This window comes from Sardina pilchardus, chromosome 8, assembly GCF_963854185.1.
Source record: "Sardina pilchardus chromosome 8, fSarPil1.1, whole genome shotgun sequence".
In the NCBI taxonomy this organism is placed as follows: domain Eukaryota; kingdom Metazoa; phylum Chordata; class Actinopteri; order Clupeiformes; family Clupeidae; genus Sardina; species Sardina pilchardus.
The window spans coordinates 32,594,514-32,606,975 of record NC_085001.1 but is presented as its reverse complement, the minus strand read 5'-3'; the positions used below and the strand labels follow the sequence as shown (position 1 = coordinate 32,606,975).

At 37.4% G+C, this 12,462-nt stretch overlaps 1 protein-coding gene across 1 annotated transcript in view; it reads left to right on the top strand.

The window, feature by feature from the left end:
- Positions 1-12,462, top strand: part of sart3 (spliceosome associated factor 3, U4/U6 recycling protein) — a 62,233-nt gene that overhangs the window by 34,536 nt on the left and 15,235 nt on the right. Inside the window, exons 12-14 of the mRNA XM_062543668.1 lie at positions 1,344-1,453; positions 7,016-7,128; positions 9,926-10,002. Of these exons, the coding sequence (XP_062399652.1) occupies positions 1,344-1,453; positions 7,016-7,128; positions 9,926-10,002 (300 nt within the window). The remainder of the gene's footprint in view (positions 1-1,343; positions 1,454-7,015; positions 7,129-9,925; positions 10,003-12,462) is intronic.

Sequence of the window (12,462 nt, the reverse complement as noted above, 5' to 3'; positions counted from 1 at the left end):
TCTGCACTATTGTGGAGCAGCATAGATTATTCTCCTGTCTCTTGATCAGTTTGTAATGGAGATTGGAGTTGTTATGCCAGTCTCTCTACTATGTTCGAAGGTGCAAACTTCATGAACAAACAGACTTGTGAAGTCAAAAAGAGAGAAAAGATCCGAGGCACTCCGATATAAGTAAAAGTCCTTTATTGTACTTTGGACCTGCCAAAGCAAAGTAAAAGTACAATAAAGGACTTTTACTTATATCGGAATGCCTCGGATCTTTTTTCTCTTTTTGACATGAATTCTTTTTGATCCTGATGAGCACCTGATTTTTTAAATTTACTTCGTCACCCACTGAAGCAATCACCTTTTCTCTCTCCAAATTCAAAGACTTGTGAAGTCAATTCTTTGTTAGGCCATGTGATGACACCATTTTACTGTAGGCTGTTCACCATGCTTACATTCTCAAAGTCAAAGACTTGTTTGTGTTCTTTCTGGATTTAAATGGCATTCAGAATGTCAATGAGAGTCCATGTTCCACGTTTTCATACCATCTGAAAGGAAGTGGTGGATCAGTCTGGTTCTTTTTTTTTATTAAATAAATCCCGCCTCTTTCATAAGAGTGCCTTGATTTCGAACTTGTGGGTGTGACAGAAGCGGAGAATCCGCGTAACCCAGAGGTGCGCAATTTCAGTGCATGCGTAAAAATAAAAGCTTACGCCCGATTCCCCCAAATGTATTAAAAACGGCAGCATCCAAATTAACTCTTCTACGGTCTTATCGCCACATAGTGACCTAACCCAGCGATTCTCAACCTTTGCATTGCGGGATGTTTTGAAAGGGTCCAGGATGGAATTCTGATTAAAATAAATAAATATATGGCAATATAGTGTATGTAGGAAGTGGGAAAATTCATTATTATTATTATTTTTTTAATTGGAATTCAGTCCGTGACCCTTTCAGTACGTCCCACGACCCAAAGGTTGAGAAATGCTGGGCTATGTGACTTAAATGCATCCTCTGTATTGGCATGACTTTTAACTTAATACTGCCCTGATTTTGTTTGTTTGTTTGTTTGTTTGTTTGTTTGTTTGTGTACCTGATGAAAGTATTTCCACATCAATGTTGATGCTGGAAAAATGCTGGAATTTAATGATATTAAAGATTATGAACTGCAAGAGTTTGAACAATATCAAGAAAGTCGTGAATGTTTTGCAATACATTTTATCTGGAGTGTCAAGTAACATTATGATAAACCTCTTTATTTATTGCTGTAGTTTTGCTAAATTGTTTTGCTAAAAAACAAAAAAGGAAGTCATTTTGATATGCTCATGTCCACATTTCCATTTACACATTCCTTTCAGGCCTTGCATTGCAGGAACATGCAGAAAGCAAGAGAACTTTGGGACAGCATCATGACTAAAGGGAATGCCAAATATGCCAACATGTGGTTGGAATACTACAACCTGGAGAGGTGAGTATTGAGAGAAGTTAAGGCCATGTTTCTCAGTTTCTGTATGTTTGTGTTTTCATTTAGTATTAATTTAGTGAGGAGCTTCCTATTTAGCAGAACTTTATTTTCTCTCATAAGATAATTTCTGGGGGTCAGTACAGTAATAAGAAGCCCAGTAGTAACTGTACAGTCCATTCATTAATTGTAAAAAAAAGCATAGTGATAAAAGTATGGTGCCTTTTAATGCATTGTAATAAGAAGCCTGGTGAAAGCAGTAGGGGTGTGCATTGGCACTGCCCTCACGTTTCGATTAGATTCATTTTGATTCTACGATGCATTGTGATGCATTGCATCAAAATTCTACTGCACACAACAAGGCAAATTTGTCATCAGTCATGAGGCAATACAAGCAGTCAGATATTAAACAAAAAATATTGTATTGGCTGCTATGTGGGGGGAACCTAGACATTGTATGAAATAACATTTCAAACCCTTGGAGTATTATATTATATCCTTATATAAAAGAGAAAATACTGAATTTCTGATATTCATGACAGCTCACATTATGCAGATCATAGCCTACTATTCATATTACAGCTCCACCTCTTTAATTCAGCTGTCTAGTTAAAGCCTAAAAATAATAGTGTAAACAAAGTAGCATAGTTGTCTAGCTTATCATAGTCTACTCTACTGGTTGGACCGTTTCCTCACTTGTGTTTAAGTTTCAAGGTAGCCTACGCTAATTAGGGTGACCAGATGTCCCGAGAAATTCGGGACAGTCACGAAATACAAGCAGTTGTCCCGAATCCCGAATCCTGCCCTAATTGTCCCGAAAAATTGTCCCTATAGTTATTGTCTGATGCATTAAAAACTATTAATTCAAGACTGCTCATTGCCTGTATGTTTAGGGGGGAAATGTGTGTAGCATGGCCTACAGTACTCGCACGAATTGATAACAATTTCCATTCATTGACATGGAGGCTCAGGCAGCTCTGTGACATGTTGCAGCCGTGAGGCGAGCAGCCACGAGAAGTGATTGGTCTTATAAAATAAAAGTTGCCGATGTCTGGGTTACATAAACAACAACACATTTGTTAAGTTTTCTCAATGACCTCTAGGCCTAAATAGTAGCTGTGTGTGTGAGTAGGAGACGAAGGGAGAGCAGGGGAAGGAAATGCAGCTTTATGAATACTATGCGCGTTTTAAATAGCGTTACATGCATATGTGGCGGCCTTGTTGAATCTGTGGTGCACCTCCAATTAGTCTATGTGTGGGTAACACTGTACAGGCTGTGCATGTCATTGCAACATTGCTCTGGAAATGCCCCCGGAATTAATTGAAACGTCACAACTGTATTGTCCAATCGAGGCCAGAAAATAAACAGTGACATAATCGATATGGCACGCTGCTTGCAGCGATGCTGAATCGTGCATGCCCCGCATTGCGATGCATCGCCGAATCAATTATTGTTGACCAGTGTTGGGCAAGTTACTGAAAATTGGTAATCAGTTACTGATTACTTCTTTCAAAAGTAATTGAATTACTTGACCAGTTACTGTATATCAAAAGTAATAAGTTACTAGGGAAGGTAACTTTTCAGTTACTTTTATGTCTGCTTTTTAAATGTAAATATTAACAGTACTAAACAGTCAATTAATTTATTCAACTCTGCCCGGCTTATCGGCTGCACTGCAGTCCTTGTAAAGTCTAGCTTTGGTTGATTGCATGGAGTGGCGCCTTCAGCATTCGTAGGGCTGGGGTCTGTCAATGCTCATTTATATGATTTGATTGGTGTATCATTGCGCCACCCTGCAACGTCAGATCAGAAGCAGCTAAAGTAAGCCTCTCTTGACTTCTTGTCTGCAAGCGTTAATGTTTCACAAAAGAGAGTAATGTAAAGTAACTAACCCATTTAAATTTCAGTTACTTGATTTAATTGCGTTACTTGATTTAAAGAAATACTTAGTTGCATGCTCGTTACCACTAAAAGTAGTGGAATTACAGTAATGCGTTACTTTGCCATGCGTTACTCCCGCCACTGTTGATGACACCACTAGACAACAGTACAGTGTATTGCAATAATAAGAAGTATAAGAAGCTTAGGATTTGTATGCACTGCAATTATGGTGTATAAGATTAAATTCAGAATTGAGTTGGATTTTTTCCAGATTGGGCTTTTGTTTTGAAAAGGAAAATGATAGTAAATTGGGTCATTCCATCTCAATTCAACAAATGCCTTCTGCTTGACCATCTCAGATTTCCTTCAAAATTTTACCACCTAAAGAGTAACCATTTAAACTAACTTAGCCAAAATATTAGATTGGTATACCTAATACATCCAGAGAAAAACATTTTTGAACATGGTACCCCCCTTCTGATTTTTGGCACATTGGCGCCCTCATCTAAATCTGCAGCAAAGTTCAGATGTCATTATCTCAAAAAGTTTTCAAGATAAAGACTTCAAACTTTCTGTGAATAATGATTGCTACCTATAGATTCCACATATTCATTCGTAGGCTGTATGTGTTGATACTGACTGTGTTTCAATCTTGTGAAATCAGAAGAAAAATTGCATATTTTTTTCAACCCCCCACATTGGGTGCCCCATTACACAATTTATGAACAAAATGTTTGGCAAATGGTTATGTCTCTCTACAGAAGTGTTTAAGCTGTCTTTGAGGTGTCTATATTGCTTTTTTGTTGGAAGTATTGTAACACAAAAGGGTCATTCCACCTCAATTCAACGGATTTTAGAGGAAATTTCTGCTTGACCATCTCAGATTTGCTTCAAACTTTTACCACCTAAAGAGTAACCATTTAAACTAACTTAGCCAAAATATTAGATTGGTATACCTAATACATCCAGAGAAAAAATGTTTTGAACATGGTACCCCCCTTCTGATTTTTGGCACATTGGCGCCCTCATCTAAATCTGCAGCAAAGTTCAGATGCCATTATCTCAAAAAGCTTTCAAGCTAAAGACCTCAAATTTTCTGTGAATAATGATTGCTACGTATAGATTTCACATATTCATTCGTAAGCCGTATGTGTTGACACTGACTGTCTTTCCATCTTGTGAAATCAGAAGAAAAAATGCAGATTTTTTTCAAACCCCCACATTGGGTGCCCCATTACACAATTTATAAACAAAATGTTTGGCAAATGGTTATGTCTCTCTACAGAAGTGTTTAAGCTGTTTTTGAAAAAGTAATTAAGAGGTGTCTATATTGCTTTTTTGTTGGAAGTATTGTAACACAAAACTGAAAAACAATCATTTTGGATGATATTGTATCTCCCCATTACAGAGGTATGACAAGCTATACCAATGAATTGAACACATCTCCAGAAAGAGTATGGAATGGGCTTTCAGACTGTGAAATTTCAAGATGGTATTATGGTTATGGTTATTGAAATGTTATTTTTGAAATATTGGTCTACCATAACGGCACATTGCTGATATCACTAAATAGTGACATCTAGTGGCATTAAATAGTGGCAGCAGCAATTTATTCAGGAAATACAAATATTTTATTAGTTCATCACCCAGCAAGTAAATGAAAAAAATAAATGTTTAACAGAATAAGACATAAACATCTGATACTTAGGAATAAGACAAGGATTATTAAATCATGAAATAATAGCACAAAAAGCAATGCGAATTGTTGTAATAGACCAATATTTAGAAAATAACATTTAAATAACTTCAGCCATAATACCATCTTGAAATTTCACAGTCTGAAAGCCCATTTCATACTCTTTCTGGAGATGTGTTCGATTCATTGGTATAGCTTGTCATACCTCTGTAATGGGGAGATACAATATCATCCAAATTGATTATTTTTCAGTTTTGTGTTACAATACTTCCAACAAAAAAGCAATATAGACACCTCTTAATTACGTTTTCAAAAACAGCTTAAACACTTCTGTAGAGAGACATAACCATTTGCCAAACATTTTGTTTATAAATTGTGTAATGGTGCACCCAATGTGGGGGTTTGAAAAAAATCTGCAATTTTTCTTCTGATTTCACAAGATTGAAACACAGTCAGTATCAACACATACAGCCTACGAATGAATATGTGGAACCTATAGGTAGCAATCATTATTCACAGAAAATTTGAAGTCTTTAGCTTGAAAGCTTTTTGAGATAATGACATCTGAACTTTGCTGCAGATTTAGATGAGGGTGCCAATGTGCCAAAAATCAGAAGGGGGGTACCATGTTCAAAACATTTTTTCTCTGGATGTGTTAGGTATACCAATCTAATATTTTGGCTACGATAGTTTAAATGGTTACTCTTTAGGTGGTAACATTTTGAAGGAAATCTGAGATGGTCAAGCAGAAGGCATTTGTTGAATTGAGGTGGAATGACCCAAAACTGAAAAATAATCAATTTGGATGATATTGTATCTCCCCATTACAGAGGTATGACAAGCTATACCAATGAATTGAACACATCTCCAGAAAGAGTATGAAATGGGCTTTCAGACAGTGAAATTTCAAGATGGTATTATGGCTGCAGTTATTTAAATTTTATTTTTAAAATATTGGTCTATTACAACAATTAGCGTTGTTTTTTGTGCTATTATTTCATGATTTCATAGTCCTTGTCTTATTCATAAGTATCAGATGTTTATGTTTCATATTGTTAAACATTTATTTTTTTCATTTACTTACTGGGTGATGAACAAATAAAATATTTCCTGTATTTCCTCAATAAATTGCTGCTGTCACTATTTAATGCCACTAGATGTCACTATTTAGTGATATCAGCAATTTGCTGTTATAGTAGACCAATATTTCAAAAATAACATTTCAATAACCATAGCCATAATACTATCTTGAAATTTCACAGTCTGAAAGCCCATTCCATACTCCTTCTGGAGATGTGTTCAATTCATTGGTATAGCTTGTCATACCTCTGTAATGGGGAGATACAATATCATACAAATTGATAATTTTTCAGTTTTGTGTTACAATACTTCCAACAAAAAAGCAATATAGACACCTCTTAATAACTTTTTCAAAGACAACTTAAACACTTCTGTAGAGTGACATAACCATTTGCAAAACATTTTGTTTATAAATTGTGTAATGGGGCACCCAATGTGGGGGTGTGAAAGAAATCTGCAATTTTTCTTCTGATTTTACAAGATTGAAACACAGTCAGTGTCGAATGAATATGTGGAAGCTATAGGTAGCAATCATTATTCACAGAAAATTTGAAGTCTTTAGCTTGAAAACTTTTTGAGATAATGACATCTGAACTTTGCTGCAGATTTAGATGAGGGCGCCAATGTGCCAAAAATCAGAAGGGGGGTACCATGTTCAAAAATGTTTTTCTCTGGATGTATTAGGTATACCAATCTAATATTTTGGCTAAGTTAGTTTAAATGGTTACTGTTTAGATGGTAAAAGTTTGAAGCAAATCTGAGATGGTCAAGCAGAAATTTTCTCTAAAATCCGTTGAATTGAGGTGGAATGACCCAATTACTATTTAAAATCACTATGGGTAATTCAATTAATTTTCATACTTGATCATTTTGTATACTTAATTTTTTTCCTTCATGTTTGTGCCTGCAGATCCTATGGTGACTCGTTCCACTGTAGGAAAGCCTTGCACAGAGCAGTGCAGTGCACCTCTGACTACCCAGAGCATGTGTGCGAGGTTCTACTAACATTTGAAAGGATTGAGGGTAAGTGCTCTCTACTTAAATGCTCAATAACAAGTCATTTGTTTCATGATTCAGACCACATGAACTCATGTAAAATCCAGTTAAATTGGTACCATGTAGATGCTCTCTTAAGGTTATGTTATGTTTGTCTGAATGCCATGATACAACTGGGCAGAACACACAAATGGGAATTTAACACACAGCGTTAACATAGGGGCAGGCAGATTTTTATTTTTAAAGGCCAGCTAATCCAGGATATTATGCATCCTGATAAAGTTCCCTTGGCCAATGGAATTAAAATATCATCACATACCCTTCACCATAGCTAGAGATTGGCAGGGTGCTTTTTCTAGTAGGCCTATTAGCCTGTTTGATGCTCATTGAGCTCAATGCAAATCAAACATAAATTCCCATAGGGTTACATAGGGGGTCTCATACTTCCTTCCCCCTAGCATTTAAGGAAGAACATTTATTTATTGACGATACGTTTTTCAGTCACAAAGAAAATTGGTGTCCGGTTTGATTTTTACTGATTTTTTTAATCAAAGCATTAAGATCAATTTTTTTTATCTCTTTTTTTTAATCTCTTTTAGGCAAATTTGGCATGGTATCAAATACATGTTCTCCCCACTGTATATATACAGTATATAGGGAGGGTGTCTGCTAATTAAATTGAGGGCAGGAGTTTATTCCAGAGGTGGGATGTGCGGTAGCAAAAAGCTATGCCTCCTACCATAGTTTCTGAAATTCTTGGAGCCCAGTATTTTGCGATCGTAAAGTTCTAGGTGGATTATATAGGACTAGAAGATCTTTAATATATTCGGGTGCCCTGCCATTTAATCAGCAATTCAACCAAAGAAATGTGTGTGTGTAACTGTTAGACGTGCAAGATGTTGATCAGATATAGTAAAACACGATAAACAACCATGGCCCCTTAATTAGTGAAGTGGGGGTGAAGATCTTTCCTTATGAAATGAGACACCACTATATGCAAATTAATGTAGTGAACGTAGCAAGCTTGCTCATCTATGTGACGTGCAGCGTCGATGCGTTTACTGGTAGTGGCCTTCTACTATTTCCATCCAGAAGAATGCTTGTTCCAGCGGTTGTGTTGCCCATTGTGAAGGCTGTGTCTAATTGAACTCTGGATAAGCCCAGGATATTTGTATTCATGTGAACACTGGAACACACATCCTGAATATTGACCATTACTCTCGTTTGATTTACTCGTACCCGCGATTAAAATGATATGGCACGCAAACCAGATGAAAGGGGAGACACAGAGCTATCCACAGATACCGGATGCAACCATATTTTGAAATTTTAACATTTTTATTTGTGAAAATAAACTGTATTTATAATGGAGTTTGTTTTTTCCAACAAACCAGCGAAATTGTCAAAAATTCCCATATCAACACTCCTAAACCTTGCGAAAAGCCCCTCAGAATTCATTCATGAAAGCGTACCTGAGATATGACCTAACTTCCTGTTTGGCAGCTATGTCGCCGATTTCGTTTCATTTGCTACTTTTCAGCAAGCACACTAATAATTCTCCTTTAGAAATGAAATGACCTTTTCAAATTGATTCATAGGGTTTTTTTGCCCAACAACCTTAAAGCTTAAATCAAGGCACATGAAATATCAAGGGTAACTGTTGAAGCACAGTGTCTGAATTCAGTCATGGGGCGAGATTTGAAAGTAGGCAATTAACCTATGTGCTAATAGATCTTCAAAAATGTCTGATAGCCTGACTTCAGGTACAGAAAATGTCCTTGGTTTTTAGCCCTGTAATAGCCTAACCCAGCGTTTCTCTAACTGTGGGGCGCACCCCACTACTGGGGCGCAGAGACATGCCAGTTGGGGCGCGAGCTGACGTGAAAAAACGGAGATTTCTTTTTAATCTGTAGCCTGTGCCTTCCTTTATTGATAATTACTCCATCTCACAAAACAAACACAAAATACACGCTAGGTAGTGCTATAGGGAACCTAAGTGACCGCCCCTTCCGGTCGGTCCACTGGGCCTAAGATCGGAAAAAAAATGAATGATAGTCTATGGAGAAATATTAATTATTTTCTGGTCCCGATCGTCTTGTGCCATTAATTACACATACAATGTTTGTCAATTTGAAAGACAAATTGTAGAAATCGTGGTAAAGAAATCTGAATCAGCAGCAATGGAAAACACAATTTACAGAGGTACAAGCAAGTTACAACATAAACTGTTCATGTTGTGACACAGTATGACCATGTCACGGTCGAATTGAGGACACCAATAAAATAATATTTAAACGTTACGATCGTCATATCCGTGAAGTGCACGGAGGTTAGCGTTTGATATGAGACGACACTATTCTGTTAAATATGTGCACACTATGCCAGTAAGCAGACAGGGCACATAGGGTGCTGCACGAAAGTGTACTCAAGGAAGTAGTCGGTTTGAGACAGAGTGACTGGCACTGTTATATTGGCGGTCGCATGCTGACAATTTGGGAATACCTGCTATAGAGGGCACGGATATTTCAGAGGCATTAAAGAACCTCATAAAAAGTCTTATAGACTGCTATAGAACTTCTTCAGAAATGTATTGCTAGTTATTTTCTGTAAGGGGTGTTGCATTTTGTATTATAAATCCTTTTGTTCCTGTTCATAGTACAAAACGCCATGTGTCCTTCCATAAATTATCCATTTAATGAATAACTGAATGGCTTGCAGAGTGCAAATTGGCTTTACATGCACAGATATGCTACCTCAAGTGTGTAATAATTGCGTGATTAAGTTCCAGGTCATTATTCTGACAAGTGTCTCCATGTTGCCTCAGGTACTTTGGCGGACTGGGATTCTGCACTTTTGAAGACCGAAGGCAAACTCTCCCGAGTCAGTGAGCAGAGAGCCAGAGTAAGAAACCTGCTCCTTTTCACTTGTCATTGTTAATTCATACCCAATAATCCCTTTCAGTATTTCCCACAGAATTTGATTCTATTTGTGGTGGTAGCTAACTTAAGCAACAGGGTGTTCCCCTCATTTACAATTAATTGATAATTATAGCTTATTATATAACAATTGAGTTCTAGGGAGCGGTTTATTTGTTTCTGATTGGCCGAGAGACGTTCCATGAGTTGAAATATCCCACGATAATCAACTCAGACTTTTCACAACTAACAATAAATCACTCCGCGATACAATGAACATGAAGTTGTCAAGCTTTAAACAAACTGTCACGTTGCATTCAATCTGAAATACAGACGCTCAGAACGTAGTATATGACGGAGGTGGATTTTAGCTTGTTGGATGGCATTTAGGCTAAGTAAAATAGTGATGTTTCAAAGCTAAAAGCATGTCCTAACCAGATGCAATGCGAGCTAACGTTTATTAGGCTACATTGCTTGACGGCCTGTGGCCGAACAACACCCGTGGGAATATCCATTGCCAACCCCACTCTCACTCGTGCTATATTGCATAACACTAAAACTACTGAACCGTTTGACGTCATTCAAATACTCCTACAAAGGTCTTGTACAAATGTATTTTTCACATTTGTGAACTTTATACTTTTTGAGATATTTACAATAAAAGAGTTAAAAACTCTCATAGAGTTAACGTTGAGATGCTTTGGCGGCAAAGATGCATTGTTACGTCAGTGCTGGGGCCTGTACTACGAAGGGAGTTTAACCTACCCAGATGTAACCCAGGGTTACTTCGTTAAACCAGGGTTGACTAAACCTGGTTATCTTCATTGGTGTTAATCGGTACTACGACGCTGAGTAAAAGTTGATTCGTTGAACCGGGGTTAACCTTACTGGAGTTTGTGTGCGTTCACAGAAAATGGGCGGGTTGCAGCGCAAGTCACCACTTTTAATAATGACGCGATCACGTTATTTTACGGATAAGGAATGCGCAATGATTCTAAACAGTTGCGAGGAATTAAAACTCACTGTATGACACAAATAAAATACGTCGGCAGCAAACAAAGCAAGGCAAGGCTGTTGGCAACGTATTGCAGATCGCAAATATGCATTAGTAAAGTTTTATTTCATGTTCCTCAAATAGCCTATGTGTTACAGAGGATTAATAGCTTGCATAATGTCTGAAATCTGTTGAAATAAATACATTTTTGATTTCATTAAAGTCCTACAGATGCATACAATTCAGGCCATTAGTAAGGGTAATTGAATGTTTAGCCCCCATTGACTGATTTAGTGAACATTTAAATTAACGGCAGTGCCAAACTCAATGAAACCCAAAAACATTAGGCTATTCGGAGTAGGTTTATAGGCGTAGTTATAGCTTGCATTGATATTTCTTAATTATGAAAATATGTTGTAGCCTAATGCTTAGCCTATAGTAGGTACTTTGCTTAGATCAAGTATTGCGAATCATACGACATACAGCAGTCTTGCTCAGATGTTCAGCATCACTGATGGAATACATTACTGGCAAAATTAAGGAAAGGCACATTATCTGCTCTTTTGTATAAGGGCATTGCTACGGCGGGTGACATTAGAGACGTCTGCCTCGGTCAGCTGACGAATGTAACGAATTCCCTCAGCTGAGAAGCTATATCATAGAGAATATCTTATGGTTAAGTCAGCGGATTCTGGCGGTCTTTTAAAACCCTGGCCTTGCTCACAATTTGCGCTCCAATGTTGTATGGATCTTTCAGGTAGCCTACGTCGACATTGTGGGGTGGTACTTCGCCTATAAAAGGTGTGGTTAACTGCAAACCTCAGGTTGACCAAGAACATAACCTGCACGGAGCAGGTTTGAGATGCAGTGTAAATTACCATGGCAGCATACCTTGGTTAAAACCTATCCACCTTTCATAGTACGGGTTAACCGGGAAGATACGCCACACGTGATCAATTTACTCTCAAAGTTACCCAGCTAAGCCAGTAACCCCGTTTCATAGTACAGGCCCCTGATTAAAGCCCATACTGCAGGTTAACCACTACTGTTGATATTGGGTACATAAAACACTCAAAATATGTACACCCATTTTTTTCAAAAATCTCAAAAGGTTGTTAAAGGCCAGTTTTTGTCGTTTTTGGTATTTGCTGGATTTTTTACGTAATTCGGTCATGACTGAAGACTGGGGACGCGTTGAGGCAGCGCTTATTCATTTGAATGTGCTTCTATGGAAATCGCAGTTACACTTTAACATAAAGTTTGTATATTTAGACTTCGAATAGAGTGCGTAAGTGTGATGTCACTTTTCCTTAGCAACTGAAATTTCTGTTCTAAACAAACCAAATTCACAATGTGAAATCCTGTGCCAGATGATTGTTTTACAGAAAAAGCCACGTTTTTGCGCAAATTAATTTACGATTTGACATCGGTTGACATTAACAAACTTCATGA